Source organism: Tenebrio molitor, chromosome 2 (genome assembly GCF_963966145.1).
Source record: "Tenebrio molitor chromosome 2, icTenMoli1.1, whole genome shotgun sequence".
In the NCBI taxonomy this organism is placed as follows: Eukaryota; Metazoa; Arthropoda; class Insecta; order Coleoptera; family Tenebrionidae; genus Tenebrio; species Tenebrio molitor.
Genome location: NC_091047.1, coordinates 20070536 through 20094859, shown reverse-complemented (window position 1 = coordinate 20094859; position 24324 = coordinate 20070536). Strand labels below are relative to the sequence as shown.

At 36.5% G+C, this 24324-nt stretch overlaps 1 protein-coding gene across 2 annotated transcripts in view; it reads left to right on the top strand.

The window, feature by feature from the left end:
- The window catches only part of side-VI (sidestep VI), a 279349-nt gene that overhangs the window by 220820 nt on the left and 34205 nt on the right, over positions 1-24324 (top strand). For both annotated transcript variants that reach the window (XM_069037844.1, XM_069037845.1), the window contains exon 7: positions 24140-24303. In XM_069037844.1, coding sequence (XP_068893945.1) covers positions 24140-24303 — 164 coding nt within the window. The remainder of the gene's footprint in view (positions 1-24139; positions 24304-24324) is intronic.

The following is a 24324-nucleotide window of genomic DNA, read 5'->3' as shown; positions in this document are numbered from 1 at the left end:
CTCATGATGCTGGTGTTGAATTTATTTCGGTCAACGACATAATCAATTCCGTTTTACATCATTTTAATTTAACTTCTTGTAATTGATCATCGGTTTATCCAATTTAATTTAATTAACAACGGCATTAATGAAACGTTTTCACGCAAAATCTAGGACTACCTTAACCAACAATATTATTTATTACCTATTTACAGATTTGGTATTTTTCTCGGCGTAAATATTTTTCAGAAAATCCAGATTATGAAATAAAAAATGCAAACAGATCCCATTTTTACAAATAGTTATTTATTTTGGATTTAAAAGAGCTTGAAATCAGATCAAAATTGAGTCGGGCGGATTAAAATGTATTAAAACAAAAACAGTAATGTATTTTTGGTGTAATCTGGTCAGATTCTCGTCGATATGTCGATTAGGTGATTGAACATTCCGAATTATTTCTTTTATTGACAAACGATCAAATTTAAAACCAGTTCGAAACGGCGTTGGGTTTTACATCGCGTCCACTTTTAGCTTAATTTATTTGAGTGCTCATCACGTAATATCTTCATAAAAAAGAGTTTGCAATTTCCTGCGACTTATTAAAGCATTAATTTTTCGCCGAGAACGTTGCGCCTCTTGTAAATAAAGACGACACAAAAATCTACACAACTAAGTACACAATCCTACTTTTGCCGTCGAGAAAAAGCTTAATACAGCCCGGAGACCGGAAGCACGAAGCGAGAGAGAAGTAGTCATCCTGAAGAGAACACAAAGATCACAAGACTAACATTAAAAGAGCTTAAAAGGAAATATGGAGGTTAACGTCTGGCTAACCATTGTAGCAGACTTCGCGAGAATCTTTTTCTTATCAAAACAACCATAAAACGTTCAAGAAACTGCTTAACTTTTCTCGCTATCAATTACTCTTTTCTTGTTTCGAAGCTCCCAAATAATAAGTTTATAATCTAATCTGGATTAAGTGATCGATGCTTTAACTGAAAAGCGATCGCATCGACCCCCACTCCTCGGTTTAACTCTAATCGCGGTTGTCTATTGTTAAGAGCTTAATTAAGGGGAAGCTTAAACGGATGACTATAAGAGAGTGGCTCGTGCATCAGTGACACCTGCTGCTTTCATTATTTTTTAATAAAACTCTTTTTATGTAGCAAAATGTATGTTGCTCTACCTCATAAATGAATAAGTCTACAGTGGGTAATAAATTATTATTATTATGTATTATAAAGGGGCGCGGCATCGAGGCCGGAATTAATTATACAGATATTTTCAACAAGTAATAAAGCAATCAAGTGACAAGGACGAGATGTATTCGCTGGCCACCCATCCAAATGTTAACCGCGTCCGGCTTTGCTTAACCTGTATAATCGACTAATAATTAGTACTTTGAGATGGTGGAGTCATCGTATTATGCACAAAATATAACAAGTGGCATTAAGTGGTTGTAAATGCAAAATATTAACTGACTTTGGTGACAGTTAGAGAAGTCGACAAGGTATTAACTACCTAGTTAAGTTCTTGACCAACTGTCGTCTTAAATTGTTTTGATCATAAGGTATAAAGTGAATTTGTGCAATAACTGTTCTGCAGTATTTTAAATACTGCAATGCTGATGTGACATAAATTTTGTCATAAAATTTTTAAGTGTTTAAAAGTTGTTCTTAACACACTTGTACTCGTAAAAATTCAGATCGATGCAGTGGAAGGCTCGATGTGCTTCGGAGAGGGTAATAACTTGATTTTGATTTTTGTATGATAATGAAAAAAAAATCAAATCTAAATATATACAGAGAAAGTTACGGCAATGCTGGAAATGTTTGGGTAATTGTTCACTTTAACTGCTTCTGGAATTTTCGCGTTTTTTCTGGCTAGACAGCCTCAGGGCGTCCTCCTAGATCGTGTCCCACCATTCAAACCTTGTGCAAATGCCTTTTTTTTTCTCTCTTGTTGTGTTTCAAGGTCGCGTCAAGGTCGCGCCAAGTATAACTAAAGGGTAAGGAAAATTTTCATTTGCACAAGGTTTGACTGGTGGGAAACGATGTAGGAGGACGTCCTGAGGCTGTCTAGCCAGAAAAAACGTGAAAATTCCAGAAGTAGTTAAAGTGAACAATTACCAATGTTTGTAGTTTTGTATTATTGAATCGTAATGATCTGTAATAGCTGACTTCTGATCAACAGTATCGTCTTTTGTAACAGAAAGACGCCGTAAGAGAGAGTCTCCAAGTTTGTACTCATAATACCTGTTGGCATGTTTCAATGAAAATGTCATCACGTTACATTTCGAAACGTTCAAAGAGAGTCCGTTTCGACCGCACCACTTTCCGTAAATCCCATTGAAGTGTAGCGCAGTTTGCATAAGTCGATATTATATAAGTCGATAAAAGGCATTCGGAATCGAGGTTTAAGGTTATGTCATTTATAAACAAAATGAAAAACAAAGGTCGAAGAATGGATCCTCGGGGAACCCCAGAGGTGTATTCAGACGCTGTCGATTTGAGCTGCAGCATCAAATAATTCTGAAAAAAATACCATCCACAAAACCATGAGATGTACATAAGGTCGAACGTGACGTAATGTGATATTATTGTTAGGTTGAGTGGTGTTGTTGCGTAATAAAGGATTATCCATTCATTCATTTATTCATACAGGTGTGGGCTGCTTTATAATGGAGAAACGTCAGCCTCGGTCTAATTTATGTTTGCGTTCGGAGGGTGAAGGGTGTAGTAGAGCGAAATAATGTGCGCAAAACAACACTTGAAACAATTTTTCAAAACGAAAATTATCAAAGATAAGTCATAAGCCGCGTCCGGATAACATACGTGACAGAGATTAAAGTGGGCAATAAATATTAATGCATGCGGAATGCGAGCGGCTGGCCGCTGCGCGTCGCTAGTTTCGCCGGGAGTGGCGCCCCCCGGCGGCGGCACCGCGTTCCATTAAGAGGAAGCGCCAAATATCCGCCACAGGACCGGTTCGAGCGGATCCGCATGTTGAAAAAGTTCAGATTTATACGATTCGCTCGTGATAAGTGGCATAGGTACATGTTTCGCTTTAATATCGGAATTGATCGCTTTTAACCTCGGCACGGCATATTTCAAATCCTCTCGGTTTAACTTCGCCATTGACGGTTTTCGGAAATGCGGAATTATGAATTATTTGGGAAACGTAAAATAAAACCGCCGAGTTAGTTGGGGCAGTTTTCGGAAAGTTTCGCCACGGGGCCCACACATCGCGTCCAACTCCATATGTAACTTTTAACATGTGGCAACTTTGACGAAGATGGAATTATTCAAAAAGCAAAGTTGGTAGACATCAAAGGGGACCAACTGAAAACATATTTGTTGTAAATTTTGATGGCCGGCCTGTTTTATTCAAGGAACAACGTTGCTTTGGATTTCGGAAGTGGCCAAGGGAATCTTTTCCTTGTTAAAAATTAATCGTGACGTCATAGTTTGAGGTCGATATTTAGCTGGGCAAGCGCAACCATTTCCACCACATTTCACGCTTATTTTAAATAATCAACCATCTGCTTGGTCGCAATGAATTCCGTAAGGATGCAAAACTTGCCCTAGACATTCTACCGTGAATTCGCAAACAACTAGTTCACTTCTGAGCTGTGAAATATAAAAATACTGCTCATTTGGCACTTATCAGTAATACAATTTGACATTGAAAAAATTTAGCGACTTTTTTAGTTCTTGCATTGTTGCTTTGTCGTACCCCATTTGATAATAAATGTTTTACCGCACTCCGTGCGGTAAACTAATTATAGGACAAAACTAAAGAAAATTTGCAAACTAATTGTTATTTTATTCGTGGTTTGTCAGGGACAAGACCTAAGATATCGATTGGCGCTGTTACTCCAATCCCTGAAGGCAAATCTTCGTCCAAAGAACTCATTCTCTCTTCGCAAGCTTTCACAAAAAGGGAAACCTAAATTTTACGGTCTGCGTACTTCCTAAAGCGTTGCAATTTCGAATGCAATTAAACTGAAAGAAATGTGTCGATTTTAAAACTATTTGAGCTGTCGTAAGTAGAATTGTGTGCGCACCTCGTCAGTCACACAAACATGGCCTACGGCCTCGTCGTGTAAAGTTCACATGCGATAATAATGTCTATATCCCACCTTTTGTGTAAATTACTATTATAAAATCTCGGTTGACATCTCACAGGACTTTTGAAATATCTAAACGTAATTAGAGCTCAACAATAACCAAAACTTGCGTGTTGTTTGTTGTGTGTGTTGCGGCGTTGTACCGCAGGAAAAGAATTGTTGATTTTTAAATATTTAATAACTTCCAAACAATAACATTAACAAAGTATAAGTAAATGATTGTATAAAAATGGTTATGTCTGTTTGAATTTGTTTGACTGATCTGATGTATCTGTCGTATCTGTTGGATGCGTCTCGCTTTTTAAGAGAGGGTGGTGGGGTGCGGTCCTCCCTGGTCAGGTACCTAAACTAACGGTACAGGTCGGTCCTGTACATTCCTGCCCCCCTTTGAACGGTCCTGTTCAAAATCTTCGGTCGGAAAGGGACATATCCTGTTCGTGGCTCTCGTCACAATTCCTGTGGATGTTTTGATGGTTGCTGTTCGTATCAGTCCATCTGGTCCAGGGTGTACCTCGAGAATGACACCCATACGCCAGCACAGGGGATGAAGATTTTCTTCCTTTAGGAGGATGGGAGTTCCTGCTTGTAGAACTTCTTGTGATCGTTGACGCCACTTGTTTCGTTGTTGGAGTGTGTTCAGATGTTCCTTGCTCCACCGTTTCCAAAAATGTTGAGTCACCTGTTGAACTCTTTGCCATCGTGAGAGGAGATTTTCCTTAATTAATGTTAAATCTGGTTCACTGTTTGATGTGAGTCTGCGTCCTATTAGGAAGTGTCCAGGGGTTAACGGGGAAAAGTCGTTTGGGTCACTGGATAATGGGGTTATAGGTCTGGAGTTTATACACGCTTCGATTTGTACCAATACTGTTAGCATTTCTTCATATGTAAACAGTGCATTGCCTACAACCCTTTTTAAATGAAATTTAATTGCCTTAATGCCGGCTTCCCAAAAACCTCCGCGGTGTGGAGAACGAGCAGGTATAAAGTGCCATTGTATATTCTGTTGCTTTAAAGACTGGATGATTTCGTTTTGAAAGTTTGCTGATGTAAATAATTTTGTTAATTCCCGCTTTGCTGCGGTAAAATATGTTGCATTATCCGAATGAATTGAGGAGACCTTTCCTCGTCTAGCCATGAAGCGTTTTAAAGCAGCTAAAAATGCCTCACATGTGGCATCTGTAACTATCTCAATATGAACGGCTTTTGTTGCAAAACATTTGAAAAGAGCAATATAAGATTTTGTCGTTTTTTTGCTTCTGCGGTTACCCTCTTTTATTAAAATGGGACCTGCATAGTCCACGCCGCAGTGTGAAAATGGCATCGACGGTGTTACCCGTATTGTAGGTAAATTTCCCATTAACTGATCTGTTGTTTGAGGGTTTACTTTAAAACAGGTATGGCACTTGTATATTAAGTTTCGCACAACTGACCTGGCTGATAATGGCCAATATTTTTCGCGAATTGCCGTAATTGTGGCTGATGGCCCTGCGTGTAGTTCTTTTTCATGTTGATCTAAAATTATTAATTTTGTTATATGATGTTTAGATGGTAAAACGATTGGGAATTTTTGGTCATAATTTATGTGTGCATTAATTAATCGACCACCAACACGAATTATGCCGTTATTGTCTAAAAATGGATTTAGATTTAACAGTTTGCTGGACCTTTTTACTGGCTGGTTTTTCGTTAATTCTTTCAGTTCTGATTCAAATTCTTGTTTTTGTACAAGTTTGATTATCATGTTAGCAGCATTATTTAATTCAGCGACGGTTAGTGTTTTATCAGTTTGTTTTAAGTCATTTTTGGATGAACAATTTTGTATAAATCTCAGGCAATATGCAAGAATTCTTTGTGTTTTTGCAAAAGAAGAGTATTTTGTTAGGAATGGAAGTTCTAATTTAACCGATACCGCTAGAACTTTGTTGTTGGTACGTTTCTCTGAATCATTTGTTTTCGTTTCATCAGGTAGTGAGTTCGGCCACTCGGTTTTGTGATTTGACAGAAAGGATGGGCCATGAAACCAAAAGTGATTGTCGATTAAATTTTCTGGAAGCACACCTCTCGAAACTAGGTCTGCGGGATTGTTTTTCGAACCAATATGATGCCAATTGTCGACTTCAGTTAGGCGTTGAATTTCCGCTACCCGATTTGCTACGAATATTTTCCAAGTATTTGGCGATGAGTTAAGCCATGATAAAACGATAGATGAATCGGTCCAAAGAAAAATTGATTTAAATTCTAGATTTAATGTTGACAAAATTTTGTTAATCATTCGCGCTAGAAGTACTGCCGCGCACAGTTCTAGCCGCGGTAAAGTTATGATTTTCAGCGGGGCCACTCGTGATCGAGAACATAAAAGTTCGGTATTGTATGTATTGTTTGTTTCATCGCATGTTCTTATGTATATGCATGCACCATAGGCGGCCATTGAAGAATCACAAAACCCATGCAATTCAACTTGATTTTGTGCATTTGATATTATTTTTCGGGGTATTTGCAATGTATTTAGTATGTGCAGCTGATCTGATAACTTCATCCATTTTTCACGTATATGAATTGGGAGAGGATCATCCCAATCAAGCTTAAGTGCCCACATTTCTTGAATGAGAATTTTTGCTTTTACAATGACAGGTGAAAGTAATCCTAAGATGTCATAAATTTGAGCAATGGTTGAAAGTACGGACCTTTTTGTCGGACATTCTTTGAAATTTGCATTTACGGTATATTTCAGAGTATCGTTTTTACAGTTCCAGACTAATCCTAAGGTTTTAACTTCATGTTTATGATCAAGCTTAACTGTAGAATTTGCACCTGTTTCATGAGCAGGTAAAATTTCTGAATAATTCGAGGCCCACTTTTGTAGTTGGAATCCTCCTTTACTTAATGCGCTGATTAGCTGATTTCGTAGTTCGATTGAATTTGAAATTGTGTTAGTTCCTGTCAACAAATCATCTACGTAAAAATCTTTTAGAATTACTGGACTGGCTAACGGAAAATTGTGTTGTTCGTCTATGGCTAATTGTTGCAGACACTTAGTTGCTAGATACGGCGCTGATGCCGTTCCATAAGTAACAGTTTTCAGTTCATAAATGTTGACAGATTTCCTTACATCATCACGCCACAAAATGCGTTGAAATGCGGTGTCGCGTGGATCAACCCAGATCTGGCGATAGATCTTGACAATATCGCACGAAAAAGCAACTTGATGAGTTCGAAATCTGGTAATAATTGAAAACAGATCCTGTTGGACTGTGGGTCCAACCATCAACATATCATTAAGACTGATTCCGGTGGTAGTTTTGGCGGATCCGTCAAAAACTACTCTGACCCTTGTGGTGGAGCTTGATTCTTTAATTACCGCATGATGCGGAAGAAAATATTGATTGGCATGACTGTTGTCCTCTGGCACATATGGTGAAACTAACATCATGTGTTCTAAATGCAAATATTCATTCATGAAAGTTGTGTAATCGCGTTTTAACGTTGGATTTTGATGAAGCCGTTTTTCAACTGAATAAAACCGCTTGAGGGCCATTTTATTTGATGGTCCCATTAGTAACACGTCACCCTTGAATGGTAATCGAACAACAAAACGACCATCGCTACCTCTCCTGACCGTTTCTGCGAAGTGTTTTTCGCAGGCAAATTCGTCTGCTGATAACGGTGGTTGATTGTCGGTTTGCTCTTCGAGTTGCCAAAATTTTGTCAATTGATTAGAAAGTTCGACGTCTGGGTTTTTATTGGAGGTAAAGCCGACAAAGTGTTTGCCGCTGTTATTTTGACCATTTATGATTTTGCCTGTGACGACCCATCCTAAAAGGGTGCGTCGTAAATAAATCTGTTTGTTGAGAATGTCGATTGCTTGGGAAAAACCTATTATCCTCCAGAAAAATTCTGCACCAATTAACAAATCGATTTTATCGCATTCATTAAAATGAGGATCTGCGAGATCAATGTTATCGGGAATGTTCAAATTGGCTCGCGAGTATGTTTGATTTGGAAATTGTTCTGTAATTTTTGGTAATATTAGGCAGTGCATTTTTAACGCAAACGAGTTGTAACATGACTTTATGGAAACATTTGCTGAATATTTCACGCGAGTTTCTATTTCACCTACACCTGATATAGGAAGATTGATATGATTGGTTTTAAGCGAGAGTTTTTTACACATATTGCTCGTTAATATGTTACTTTGAGACCCGCAGTCTAAAACTGCTCTACAATTATGATAGTTACCGGCGGAATCTGCTATTTTAACAATTGCTGTGGCCAGCAAGACAGTTGTTTTGTTCGAAATTGATAAGGTTAAATTGTCGTTAGCTGACGTGGATTCTGAAAGATGAAGTAGAGTGTTGTGTTTTTGTTGACATTCTCGACAGGTATTGACTGACTTACAAGCAGATGCAGTGTGATTTAATTTGAAGCAATTTCTGCATGCTTTTAAATTGTTTATGGTTTTGATTCTGTCTGATGTGGATAAGTTGAGAAATTCTGGACATTTAAAGACCATATGTGACTCTGATTTGCAATGTATGCATGATTTATTGATGACTGTTTGAACAATTTGATATTTTGACTGACTAGTTTGCTTGTTGAAGTTTGTTTTTTGTTTCTCATTATGTTGATTTGCTTTGTCGTTTTTGGACATACACTCTAAAAGTTCGCACCGTTTTCCCAAAAACTCAAGTAAATCCTTTAATTTTGGAATGTCTGTGTTTAATTTGGTTTGCCATTCTTTTCTCGAAGTGTAGTCTAATTTTTCGCAAATTAGAGGGACAATTAGGCAATCCCAATGATCTACCGCTTGTTTTTGTACCCTTAATGCTTCTATGTTAGTTGTGATGTCATTTAACAGTTTTCTAAGCGATACATGATTTGCTTTGGAAATAACTGGACTATTGATGATTGCTAGAACGTGCTCTTGGGCAATTAATCGTATGTTATTATACCGTTTTATTAATAACTCGTATGCTGCATTATAATTATCTGTCGAAATTGTGAGAGATTCAATTGTCGCTGAAGCTTCCCCTTTTAAACACGATTTTAAATAGTGAAACTTCTGGCAGTTATTTAAATTTGCATTGTTATTAATTAATGAATTAAACGTGTCATAAAACGGCAACCATTCAGTGTAAGACCCAGAAAATTGTGGTAAATTTAGGGCTGGTAATTTGACGGCTAATTCTGGTGACGATTGATTGTTACCACCGCTGTTATTATGAGAATTAGACGCACTGGGAGATTTAACTTTGCTGGTCAAGTTTTTAATTTTAGCTACTGTATTGTGATACTGAATCTCTACTTCTTCCCGAGTGTTATCGTCCTCCTCGAACTCGAACTGTTCAATTTCATCCTGATACTGTTCAAATTCCTTAAACGCGTTTTCTAAATGTGGTATTCGACTTTCTAATTGACATAAATCGTCACCGTCTTTAAAGGATTTGACAAAACTTTCAATTCTCGTAATTTTTGATTTAACAGTGGTTCGTTTCCTTTTCCAACCCGGGAGATCGATGGTCATTTTGAATTTGATTGATTAGGTACAAATTACGCGAAGAAATGCAACGTTGTAGTGATACAAATTTAGCATGCACGGAAAATGTAGGAAGGTTTGATGGAATTGACAGACTCACGTTTTGATGCTCTGTGATGCGATGGCGATTGACGACACGACAGTGGTGCTTGGATTCTTGAATGTAATTATAATGTTTATTGTTGAAGTTGATGCTGAATGTTGATGCTTCTGAAGATGAATCACGGATTCGACTTCCTCGTTGGCTGATCACGGATCGCACTTTTTTGATTGTCTGGATCACGGATCCGACTTTCTTCAATTTGTTGACACTGGATCACGGATCCGGCTCGATTGGACCAAAATGTTGCGGCGTTGTACCGCAGGAAAAGAATTGTTGATTTTTAAATATTTAATAACTTCCAAACAATAACATTAACAAAGTATAAGTAAATGATTGTATAAAAATGGTTATGTCTGTTTGAATTTGTTTGACTGATCTGATGTATCTGTCGTATCTGTTGGATGCGTCTCGCTTTTTAAGAGAGGGTGGTGGGGTGCGGTCCTCCCTGGTCAGGTACCTAAACTAACGGTACAGGTCGGTCCTGTACAGTGTGTAAAGTAATATAAAAAACACACTTTTGTAAAAAACAGATATTTTATCATATTTTTTATATTGCATACTTCATTGTAGAACATAACGGGACATAAATTGTGAGAGACACGCAAATCTACGTTAATAATAAAAATAAACAAAGACCGAGTAGCCTAAATAGCTTCACTTTGTGAAATATTGGTGTTGATTAAGTTAAAGCAAAGAAAGAATGTCGTGATCATAGATCATTGGATAATGTGAAACATTGAAGTACCTAAGAATAGAATGCGAATAAGAAAACAAAGCGAAGTTTTTTTACTTATTTTAGTTCAAAGTACTCGGCAACAAGTTTTTAATCTCTGTGGTGTGGTGTATTTAACTACTTGATCAGTGTGAAGAGAGGGAATAGGAAAGCTCTCGAGGGTTTCCTAGATAAATCCATAACAATAGTTATCAATGAAATGTTTTCGCATATTGATTTAATTCGATTAGAACAGGACCTTGTAATACGAGGGTAAACATACTAGTTCTAATTATCTCCCAATATTATTATTGTTTCCTAGAACAACAACTTTAGTCCCTGCAGATCTAAATTTGAGAGAATTGTCAGAAGGGATGTGGAGGATTTATTCAAGGCCTGATAAACGTGTCACCAAGAACCATTAAAAATCCGACGAATGAAACTTTAGCTCCGTATCTAAATATTACATCATTAGTAGTGTGAATCCGTTGATTTGGATCAACCGCGCAAATTAAACTTTAAGTTGTTGGTTTGTACATTTTACGCGAAGTTCAAGTTTTAGTACGGTCGATTAGTCACGTATCGCTCAGTTTCTACTTGATAATTAATTTTGTAAAAATTCATCAGCGAGAGTTGAAAAGTTCAACTAGTTTGTGTCGTTAGAAATTATTCCTCCTGAAGAGTTGTGACACGAGTACACGACACGGTTACTCGTTTTCAGTTTTAGGAAAATTATATTCAGGAGCGTTGTTATAGACATACGACAAATTCAACTTTGTATATTGCAAAAACAAGAGCAAAAGTTGAACACCGTCAGTCGGATGTGACGTTATTCGGTATACAAATTAGTGCCTCTTTGATCCGAGACAAAGAAGCAACTGTGATAATTGTTCCGGAAAGTTCGAAAGTTATTGTCGAACTTTTTGCACTCGCTGTTAGTAAGAAACTAATTAAGCAATAGGCGAATATGGAAAGCGAGGCATCTGTCGTTGTTTTCGTTTGCCCGCAGATCTTTTGATGGCACATTTGAATATGGTAATGGTGGAATTGAATGCATTTTCATAGAGGAAGTAGTATGCAGAGGTCTTGGATTTTGTCATGGGCTATGAGTCATATCGGCGCAAACCACGAATATCGATCTCAGATTGATGCTACAAACCGACTTGAAAACATCGTTCCTCCACGTATTAACCCGTCGATAAAGTGGTCGACTTTTTGAGTTTTCATTTACAGATTTTCGACTCCGCCTTCGCAGATATTTCCAAGGTCACAGCCCATGAGATAATCCAACACCTCTAAGTTCCTGCAAGCTTAATATCTATATTGCAAGATTTCCCCATTGGTGGGTGACGTTTTAGAATTCCTCTTCACCTTCACCGGCCCGACTAAATTGTTGTTAAGGACGGTGCTTTTAATTTATCTAAAATTTAAAAATCTCGATTTAGCGAACCTATTTGTCCATTGCAATATCCTGCGAGTGGTTCTATCAGACAGGACGACTCCTGCAGGGCTGCGGTCGCTGCATATGGCACGTATAATAGATGCACGGAAACGGAGGAGATTTTATGAAATATGGTTGGATAACCATCCTGTCCCATCAGCATATTCACTTTGTAGTCGCATAACTCCGGATTTGTCGCGGCGGCTGTATCGGGGCGCCGCCTCCGGAAACCGAAATTCATAATTTATTCGGAAGATTTTAAGCGAGTAAACGAGTTGCTGCCGCTGACGAATTTATCCTGAGATCGTGTCGGCGGCTTGTTATCGCCGCCACCGGCCCAAATTGAGTCTCACATTGCTCCATCGAATGCAGCGATATAAATTTTAATTAAAGAAACGCGCCGACACTCTCGTCTTCCTATGATACATGTTCGAGGCAATTACGCTTAATCTTTTATTCCGAAATAATTAGCGCTTTAATTGGATGCAAACACGCCACGTTTTATTTACGAGGCGCACACCTCTCGCGGAAATAATTGAAATATCTTCGGGGGAATACCCGGGGCGTGAGGCAGTGCAGCGTGAAGCCGCGTTTTGACGTTTCGTGTAATTTATCGGTCAGGTTACAGAAGTCCCGTGTTCTGTGTGGTGGCAGCACTGGCAATATTCACAAGCCATTATGCAGATTAGCCCCGTTACGGACGGATTTACTATGTCTGCAAGTTCAATGGAACAGAACCTCGCGCCCTCGTCCACTAATTCACTTTAAATGCGACAAAATTATCGACACCCGCCTGGTTCCTTTAAGCGCTAATTACGCACAAACGTTGTTGTTGTCACGAATACGACAAGAATTATGTCCAGGGTTGGTTTGTGTGTCCGCAATCGTAGATCTTTATCCAAATGATATGTTGTGCCACCAACTACATGCTTGTGTATTTTTGTGCTATTCCACGTAATTGTTCAAATTATTATTTCCACATGTAATGTTCCTAAAGACCGTTTAATATCGTTTAACGATGATGGTTAATAGCTATAATTTTTATAATCTCTCGGTGATTTGGAGTAATTGTAATGGTAAAGTTTTTCGATAACGAGCTTTTCGTTAAAGTTATTTCCTCCATCTCACTCGTAGTACACATATTAAAATCATTTACTATTCAATTCGGACGACCAAATCATCATTCATTTTTATGTTGATATAGTCAAAGTGAAAAATGCACTGTAATAATCAAAATAATCAAAAAGAAATTGTTAAAGATCCTACCATAAATTACAAAATATAGTACATATTGAATTTGTAAAGGTGCAGGTGAAACAATTCAACATATTATGTTATCATGTTCTGTTTCAGCACCGGGTGATTAAATTCCGGCATAATTGCTTTACTAAAATAATACAGTCTCATTTAACAATAGAGAATGAGAGTTGTAATAATAATAATAATAATAATATGTTTTGTTGGTGGAGAAACATTTTTGCAGATGAAAAAAAAAATAGTTGCAATTAACTATGATATCCTAATTGTCAATAATATAAATAATGAGAGATTTTTCTTGATATTTCTGGTCCAAGCAATGAAACAGAAATTAATAAATATGGAAAAACCGTAGTTGATAAATTTTTCTGTAATACTTTGCACTGTCTTTTTTTCAAAAAATCTAGTCCAATTATATCGTTGCCATGTTTGAATTTCAGCCATTTGCAGACCCTTGAAAAGGAGATGGTTTATATAGCCTTTTCATGTGACTCTGATGGGTGCAGTTGTAAAACTATAATATTCGAACGGTTGGAAACTTACGTTAAGATATTTTTCAGATATACTCGTATTTACTAAGGGGGAGATTCACGAAACATTGTAAATTTGCAAATCGTTAACGAAACGGCAAATACAATGCTTCAACAATGTCGGTTGTCATGGTTTTGAATTTGCAACGTCTTATCGAGCCTTACCGAGTTCCGTGAATGACCCCCTTAGTATATAAAAGACAACCGCTGGTATTTGCTGATAATTTAAATTCTATAATTTTACAGCTCGACCCTCAGAGTCATATGAAAACCCCATATATGAAGACGATTTCATTCAAAGATAGTACTGATACTGAATTTATTTTGGGCTGATTTTCAAAGAGATCTACTCATATTCAGTGTGTAGTAAATTTTATTTTTACTTCATTATAATATGCCTAATTGTAAATTAATCTCACCCGAATGACTTCTCATAAGCTGTATGGTGGATCAGAACAAAATAATAATAATAAAACACTCATCTAAATTCGTAGCTTAATCGGTTTGTCTAAAGTAATGCTTTGGTAGTTGGTCCACACTTTAGTTATATTTTTTTTTCTTCTAATAAAATTAGTAAAGACACACATCACCTGAATGTTAACCAGATATCGGAAATGCTTTTCATCTGCTTTGAAATAAATCTATGCACAAACTTCAGCGTTACCGCTTTCCGAAGCGGTTACTTCCTAAGTCCTAAGGGGTCAAGGAAAAGCTCAGAAACTTCTAAAAAGCAAAGGACACATGACACGTCCAGAGACCTTTGCGACCAATATTTTCTTGCTGCAAGGACCCATCATAAAAATGACACTGAATTATTTTTAAATGCATTCTGCATTAGATGTGTTTCAGCCAAAAATATATTTTTCTAATGAACGGACTTATTGTAACGTCGAAAACCGTCATATAGTAGATCCGATTGTTAAAATTTTAGTTCTTAAGTGTGGTGGTATTTTATGATTGTGTCAAATTACCAAACGTCATCAAAATAATAAATACTTTGATGCCATTTGAAAAAAAAAAATCTGTTAATAAAACTTTCCCAGGCGAAAGTAATTTGTCACAAACCGATAAAGAAAACAAAAAATGTAACTGTCTCTTTAATTTAGTAATAACTGTCAAAGCGTCAACTGTCAAATTTCACAGTTTTGAAAATGACTGTTACCACATGTTGCAATCGAGACTTCCTAAACACTAAGGAGTTTATTTTTAAAACTCTAAATATATTTTTGTTAAATAAATGACGCAAACTAGAAAAATTGTATTGCAACACTCGTGTATTGAGAGGCATTGTATACGAGTACTCGAACAAAATGAGTGCTAAAATGTCACACACTTGTATAATATTATTAATATTATATTACTTTTTGATAATTTAATGATTATTACGCCATGATTTTTATTTCTACATTTTTTACATCATTATATGTAATTATCAGAGTGCAACGAACAAAAGTTTCCGTTGGTGTGGCTCACTGGCGGAGTGATACATCAAAAGGAATTCGTGTGCAGTGTAAACTATTTATTGAAGAATACGTTCCTACTTGCGAACTTTCCTCTAGTGGAGATCTATCTCTAAGCGGGTGCTGGATAAAACATCACTAGGAGTAAATGTGATTCACTGGTGCTCTCATCCTTTAAATGTAATTGTAGAAACATTATAAGTGGATATTTTGTTACGTGGAAAAATTTGTCTGACCATCTCACAGAAGCTTCATTTATAATGTGCAGTTGCGATATGACAACACTACAATTTGAAATGCAAGACATGTCCTGAATAATAGGGTTAACATCCTACTAGAGACAGACAAGCATATTCGATGTCATTGGCTTAATTAGTAAGGTTGTTGCAATCGTGCAAAAAACAATATTGCTTTACGTAAATTCAACTCAGGTTCTATCAAAGCAACGCAGAAGTAGCAATAAATGAAAGAAACAGCAACTGAAACTGCTTTGAAAAATTTTGAACGAACCCCATTGATAGATTTTGCGTTAATTTTAAATTACTTTGTCATCATTTTCAATGCACAACAGATCATTTTGGCGTTTATTGATTGTCGGTTCACAAATTGTGACACAAATCCTTCACAGATTTTCTGGCACGTTAAAAATCCTTTTTTACCGGAAACGAACGACAATGACGCATTGCGTGTTGAATAGAAATTTCCCCTTTTTACCCCAATCAGTGTGACGAACAATTTTCTAAATAGATGACATTTTCCAAGATGATATGTTTTACCGATCGATCACCACACACTTATTTACGGCCCCTTTTGACTGACAGTTATTCAACTTTTACGTCGAGGTAAATGAACATGCTATTGTAACCTCTTTCCGTCTTCAAAGATAATTTCGATTCAGTACATCCACATCAGGAAAATTGTCATAAATAATTCAACCAGCGACATATCGATAAAATTTCATACCGGTTCTTATTACGTGATACGTCTCAGTTAATATCCATCCAAAGAAAGTTTTTTCGAGAATTAGCTTTTATAACGTTACAATGGAATATTTACGAAAAGGAAAAATCTCAGCCTGAAAATGGAATTGTGAGCTTTGAAGAAACTTTCAGAGGGAGCTGAGTTCTTGATCGAACCCTTTTCAGCCTTTTGCGTAGCTGCACGCCGATAAAAAACTGAAATTATAAAAATATAATATTTTATGTGCATCTAGCATGCCACAAAGGATCTTTGATGGATTACTGATAAATTAATCTTTATTCATAGAATTTAAAGTAAAATTTTAAAATGACGTTCTAATTGGTGTCACTAGAATTTCGTCGACCAACAGCCAATGGCTATTCGCACAGCTTCTTTGAATAGATGCTAATGAGACCGCGTGAAGTTAGTCTTGTACATAAAATTCATCAGACTGAAAATATCGCTTGTTTTCTGGCTTGCACAATGTTTGGGAGAATTGTCTGAAAAGTATTATAGCGAGTAGAGCATTCTAATTAAAATCTACTTTTATAGAAAGCAGAATATAAAAACATCCAAGGCTACATTTGTTAGCAATGTTACATAAAACGTTAAAAGGTATAAAACAGAGTAAACACAAGTGTATCATAAATAAATATGAGTTGTAATGAAATAATGTGAGCAACAAATAGTTCTACAAATTACAGGTCTGAAATACTGGTGATGAGAGAGAGAATGTAAATTAAGTAGAAAAACCGAACAAAGTAATGTTAATGCAGATGTATGTGTTCATATATCGGGTGTTCATTTAAATATTTAAATTTAAATTTATCCTCCAAGTTGGCGTTGAATACTCGCAATGAGTGAACGCTGAACGCACCATCCGTCAGAGTAAAAACATATACAACACAAAAAGTGAGGTTAGATTTAAACAGCTGATCCGTGATCTGTGGTGCGTTCACAATCGACTCTTCAACTTTGAAGACAAATTTAAATGAACACCTGATCTATGCAAGCAGTTCTCTTGTTGTTTTTGTCCAGATGTTTATTCTTTTCGCACTTTTTTCTGTTATCACATGTTCTGTACTGTTTGTTTTCCCTTTGATTTTTTTGTATCCACCTACACTTTGTACTTTTTTAACTTCTAGACTGAAACTCATATGGTACGAAATTGCAGCAATTCGCTTTTGAATGTATTTTTATAGCATATTTCACAGTTTATAATAACATTTGAAACAGTCTCTCTTTAGAAACGCAATTTAAATAAATGTCTATTGATTTGGGAAATTGTCAGCTAACAGCGAAGCAAATTAATGATTTTCCGTTTGCATTTAATTAACAGTGGTAATTCTATTCCAAATATAACTATAAATTAGCTAGCAACGATTAGAAGAGATAACTTGGCGCCCTGCGCTTGAATTATTCACACTTTAATTGCTTATCGGTGATCAATCTGTTATTGCCACCCTTAACTTTCCCCCGTGGACAAAATCGCCCTAATAAAAAATAACTTTTTGTCGTCGCTCTCGTTCCATTCTGTTTGTCGATCATCCGAAATTTTTTCTGTAAACACGGAATTAGTGCCGATTTATTCGTTAACCGAAGCTAATTTTAATTAAAAACCAGTTGAGTGAACAGGCCATTATAGGTGGGGCTTATCGATATTCAGCTGAGAAAATTGAATTTCGTCCTAATTCGCTATGATTGTGCGTTGAAATGGGAGATTGAATCGCAATTTTCAATTTTTGATTCGGTAAACTATTTGATCGCACCGTTCGATTTTTGCTGATTATTTTTCCACACCAGATAGCGGTTAATTAGCAAATTATCAATTAGTTTCTCGCGTGCCACTTCCTCATTCGGCGTTTGTTCTTGTAATTCTTGTGATGGATTCAGCCCAGTGAAAATTGTTCATTTTCGCTTTGTTATTCGTCGAGCTTAGGAGTGAAAGTAAGCAAAGCAAGTGGCACTTAATAAGCTTATTACGGGGTTTTATTAAATTTTTCTTAATTCGTTTTCGGACAATTTTTAAAAAGCGAAGATTTACACTAATTCCTGTTAATTCAGTTTAGCGAAATGAAATTACTACTTAAGCTCTCCCGGCACAGCTTTTGTAGAGTGGCCGTACTGCCACTATGAATATTCATGAGGGGAAGTTGTCCCATAACTTGCATGTGAGTTATTTTATTCAAGCGGATAGATGCATATAATTTACTTTCCAAAGAGAATTTTAAAACGACGGCAATTAAAACTTCGCCACGAGCGGCCAAATAATCCTTGGCAGCGTCTTGGAATAATTTGATTGATCGATAATTTGGGACCATTCAGCTCAAAACCACATTTACTGAAAGCTCGTTGTCGCCGCCACTGGTTTGTTAATCACAATTTTTCCATTAGCTTGTCAGATCAGGTGGAGTTTTTTACTCTTTGTCAATACGTAATTTACTGATAGAGATGCTCTAGTCTGGCGGAAAGAACCGATTCTCTTCAACGATACAGTTGTCTGGGAAAGTTCTCCAACGGCTCTTTGGAGAAACCATGAAAACGAACTTCAGGAACGCGGTATCTGTTTTCACGCATAGAATATCAATGAGACCACAGCCGCGTCTGATCTGGTGCTGAAAGATACTTTGCACTTGAGATCCCTCTCAAAAAAGGATTCAGTGATTTCTACAAGCAATGTACAGGATGGGATTGAAAAGACGTCGAGAGGGTCTCCGACAAAACTATCCACTTTCTGTCCAACTACAAATTGTTCTTTCTGAAAATATTTCCTTCAACGAAAACGTTTCACATATTTCCTGTGCGCCAACCAACTTTATTTCTTTTCAAGTTTTTTCACCATTAAAAAAATTTGTTTTTTAAACTGTATTATGAGTCTAAAGTGGAGATTTCTTAAAGCTTGAAAAAAACATAATTCATTACGACCACTGACTTTCATTAACTTTGCAAAAAGCATTTCAACTTTTTTTAGCCAATCCCTTTGGTCAATGATTTGTTTAGTATCATGCTAGATCTACTTTTAAGAAAATATTCTCTTTGAACTTGTACAAAGGCAATTTTTTGTGAGAAGGGAACTAGTGTGAGAATTAAGATTATCCTTTGAGGGAAGAAGTCATTAGATGAGAGCAACTAGAAGCAAGAGTGCGCTGTATGAATGCAAACTTCGACAGCATTCGGAAGATTTCATTAAGCATAAAATCAGCGAACACTCCAGATAAAAATAAATTGAGTTGTGTGTTTGTGTTAACTACCGTTTAAAATGCAAAGAGCGAAGATTCGAAGGGTCCACAAGGGGGATCGATCCAATTGGGTTTTCCCTCTTTTTTGCAGATTAATGAAGCACGGATGATTAATACTGTTTTAATAATCTAACACCGGTTAAGTTGATTTAGTTGTAAGGATTTCCGCTTTCCCAAGCAATTATTGGCGTTGTTTGTGCCGGTGTGATTGGAATAAGATCTCTTCTAAACCGGCTGGTTGGCTCGGTAATGAACCCGTTCAATGTGCCAGTCACATTCGGCTCTCTTACACTTCTTTAACTGCCTATCCTGTTGATAAAGACCTCTTAAAAGAGACGTAAATTTATATTATCGAAATCGACTCAGCCTAATTCCGTTTAAAGGCAGCATTGACGATGCTTACCCATCATTTCGACGGAATCCCACACGCTCGACGCTAAATTGACTTTAAAAAATCGAATCCGAGCGGTGGTAAATACCGGCCAGGAAAATTATTTAAGGGTGGGAAGGAAAACTTCAGCAGTGCCGCCCTTCTCCGAAAATAAATTTCCATTTGGCTTTTTAAAGCAAGAATAATCACCGATCTAAATTTGAAAAACTTGTCACAAAATTCAATGTCAAGACACGTTAGAAAGTGTCAGAAAGTTTAATTAAAAGTCTAATTAAAAAAATAAAATGCAGGACTGCTTTTTTCATTAATAATCCATAAAACTCTACTCGTTTATTCTGCTACTGTACTGTTTTTAAGTATTTCACTCCAGAATCAAAACTAGTAGCTTGCCAACGCCAACTTTGGATACTGAAAAGAGAACAGGAAATAGAGGTCTTTCGCTTGTAAAACCCTTAACATTTTCCGAGTGGTTTCGACTTCATCGCGGTTTCTTAAGCTTGAATATTAATAATGACTCTTGCAACTGAATTGCTAATTCAGGAAGTAAATGTCTGCTTTCTTGTTCACTTTGTTGCAAACTGCAACTTCTCTTATTATTTAAATATTTCACCAACCGAATCGTGGCTGTTATTTGCTTTATATTACTTTTACAATGTCACTCCGGGGACAGTTTAAATATGTAGACAGCGCGATTTAAGACCGTTTCACATAATACAAAAAAAATAATTCTCCAATTCATAACAGCATTATCAACAAATGTTGTGCGGTAATAACTCGGATCTATCAAAATGAACATAACACGTTGCTGATTTGCCCGCGATGTCTGAGGATTCTTCTATTGTAGTAAAACTGACAACAATTCACGAACATTGACGCTATTTATAACCTCAAACTCAGAAAAACATAACCTAATTCAACAGACAGCTTTACTATTAAATTCAAGTTTTCCATGGCCTCCCATTATGCCAAAACAATGTGAATGAATTTTATATGGGCACAGTTCGGCGAAAAACGGCAAAACCATTAAAACATGAATGTGTCCTAGGTCCTGGGTGACTGCCAAAAACAAAATTGCTTAAATTCTTTCAGGACTATTTTTATACTTAGAAAAGATTTTTGGGTTAATTACATTTTATAAAATATATCGATTGAAGTTTTATGTTGCTTTTAGATCATCTTCAATTCAGAGTGTTCACCTAAAAATATTCAGAACAGCCGTTATTTAATAAATAGCGTGCAAAAAATCTTGTAGTGAAGTAGCCTGGCGGTTTCTTTTGTTTCTGTCTACGTACGGCGTACCTTCAGCAGCTGTCAAAATATAAATGTAAAATAAACGTTATTTACTCAGCGAACAAATAGTGGCGCGAATGATTTCTTTTGCAAAAAACAGTTCTTTTCAAAAGCAACCAATGAAAGTGTTTCTGCTTTACTTTGTGCGACGTGATGGTTTTTTCCTGAAATTGGTGATTTAATTTACATCAAGATGGTACTCAGGGTAAGGTTATGTATCTGAAGGAAATGTCAAAGCATGCCAACTGAAAAGACGATCTATATTTGTAAAGGAGACAGAAATCCACGGCCTGCTTGACTGCAGATTACTTCGAATGCTCCATATGATTGAATGGCAATTATTTTAAAAGGTTAGTAATGCTAAATTACAGAATTTGATAGAGGATCTCGAGAGCAACGTATTATTTAATTTTAATATTACCGTACAAGAAAAGTAATGGGACAAGCATGCAAGAATTTATTTTTAGTAAATTAATTCATTTCAGATGAAAGCACTTAAATGCTTAACTCAAACTAAAGTGCAAAGTTTCGTGTTTGACCTCCATTATATTCAAGTGCATATCAAAGTGTACTTTGGCGTGCACCTTTTTGTTGTTGTTTTTCTTCGTTCATAATTGCAAGAATCGAAGAAATTCCTGTTGGTGCTTCCAAAATAATTCCGTTTTGTTCGGGTGTTAATAAAACCCGATGTTTGCGGTTTCTGCTATGAGAAAGCAATATATAGAGTCTTAATTAAAGCTCTCATTTAATAACTCGGGGCGGATGTATGGCGAATCCTCACACCATGCACTGCCAACGTCTATACTTTTAATTGAAACTGTAAAACTTTATGACGATGCCGAGATATTTTATTTCTGGCTTTACGGCTCGTGTGTCTGAACATTAAACCAATTAAGCCCCAGCACGACATACATTAATTAAAAACTTCAAAAATTTGAGTGGCTCCCTGTTTTCGGAACGTTATAAATAATATAAGGGGCGCCGTAATTTATTCCCGTTCCCGAAAAAAGAAGGCGCCTTAATCGTGATTCATGATAAAAGGTCAGGACGGCATAGCAAGGCATATTTCTGGCACATATCCTTCGGGACCATTCCTCGGCTTCGCTGTCATCCGTGGTCCCGCAAGGATACATGCAAAGAATGTTCGGCCCTAAAGTCTTTATCTAATGTTGGCGACACCGAATGCGTCCAAGGTTACAAATGAGAATCTAGTGTTGCTTTAAATTAAGTCCTAAGTTGCTTAATTAAGAAATGTGTAGATGTGTAGAACGCCGGATCTCGCCTTTTAATAAAGGCTCCGCTGTGATGGTTTTGCGAAAAATCAAACTTATTAACTGGATTAAGAATTTCGAAGTGTTAACGTTGCACTTGGGAGTGCGCTTTATTGAATTTGTTGCACGCAAAGAGATTTCAAAGGAAGCTTTTAGAAGTTTCTTTTAATCTCCTCGAGTTGGTAAGTGGCACTATGATTTGGACTTGCAGCTAGAAATATTGCTTTATTACACGGGATATATTTCTCGCTGGAATAGGTTCAGTGACATGACAAATCAGCAGTCTGCCGCTGGCAGAGTCTACAATTTAACATATCTTGATAACAAATATGCGAAATTGTTGGTGTTTATGGTTGCGTTTTTATTTGTAATTTGCATATTTAAATTAAACTATGTATATTCAACGTTTGTTGGTATACTTGGGTGTAAAACTGTAAAAGTTACAGATTGTTCCAATTTTCATTTCCATTTTTGTCATTGTGCCATTCGACAGATCAGCCGTTCTATTGTGCAGTGGAGTTTTAATTAAATTTTGCTAGCCGCCCACTTTTTACACGACATCCACGTCAGACTTTATTCACACCATATGCCGGATTCCACACAATACTCAAATGAAGTATTGAAGCTACGAAGTATTCCTCGCCGGCCACCCATCCAAACACGTATCACACGCAACGATGCTTAACTTCACTGATCAAATGATGATAGTGCTTTCATAGTCATTATTTATCAATACAGATCTTTCTATCAAAAAATGATAATTTCTTTGTTTTGCTGTATTCTAGCGCTTTACACGATGTTTGTTTATACTACATTACAAGTTATATTACATTACATTTAAATCAAGTAATGAAGTGTTGAAGTTACAACGAAACACAGTTTTCCCTACGGTCACCCATCCAAACACTGACCGCACTCGACGTTGCGTAACTTCACTATCATCAAATGATATACTCTTTGAATAGTAACGGAAACTTTCTTATTATTAATAATCATAGGATAATAGGTATAGTAATCAATAATAATAACAATAAAAATTGTCATACAACAGGGTATCTATAAATGATTGTCTGGTCCAGCTTGCTATAAAAACTTGTCAAATTTTGAATGTGTGAATAAATTGGAGAAATTCTGAGTGGCATATTTTCAGGTTAGGATGTTGGTTAAATCCTACTCTTACAAATTTTGCCAGTCTGTTTAGCTCTAAAACCTGACGTATTTGCAATTTGTACCTACTGAAAAATACAGATTTTTGGTGTTTATTAACTGTGATAAAACGTATATAAGGAACGAAAACTGGATTGAAAAGCGGAAATAAAACGCCATTAATGTCAGAAGTGACAGTTAATAATAAATTAAAATTGGGCATCGGTTTCAAAAAGGCGGCACAGTTATATTTTTTCCAAAGCCGGCTCGACCCGACAATAATTTATAGATACCCTGTAGTATGTAATAATGAAGGAATTAATGATATTTTTTAGAAGTCTTGTAATATTGTAATACTTACCGAATACCTTTGAACAACTGACCTTTAGAAAACAGTTGGACATACAATGTATTTTCAATTAATTAATATTGGAAACTTTGATTTAAATAACCTTTGTTGTTTTGCTTTTGTTTCCTCACACAAAGTGAAATATGATGTGGTCGACATTAAATTTAATTACCTATTTTGATATCATTAATTTGCCCAGATGTTGTTTAATGATTTATTTCAACATTTTATAGTATCCAACACTCCTAAACATTTTTGTAATGGTACGTAAAGCCCAAAGTTTCGTTCAGAACAATTTTCGTTATTTGAAACTGGTTCAACATGATTCCAATTAGAATTTTTTTTACAGTTCGCCCACTTCATGTGGAGATAATGAGCAGTAACAACCCCCTTTCCGCAGATAGGATGTATGAAATACCATGCCAAACATTCGGATCAAGGCCACCAGCTAAAATTACGTGGTCTATGGATAACAAGGAGCTGCTTCCAGCGAAATATAATTACTCCCAAACGGTAAGTCTCTTCCGGGAACCA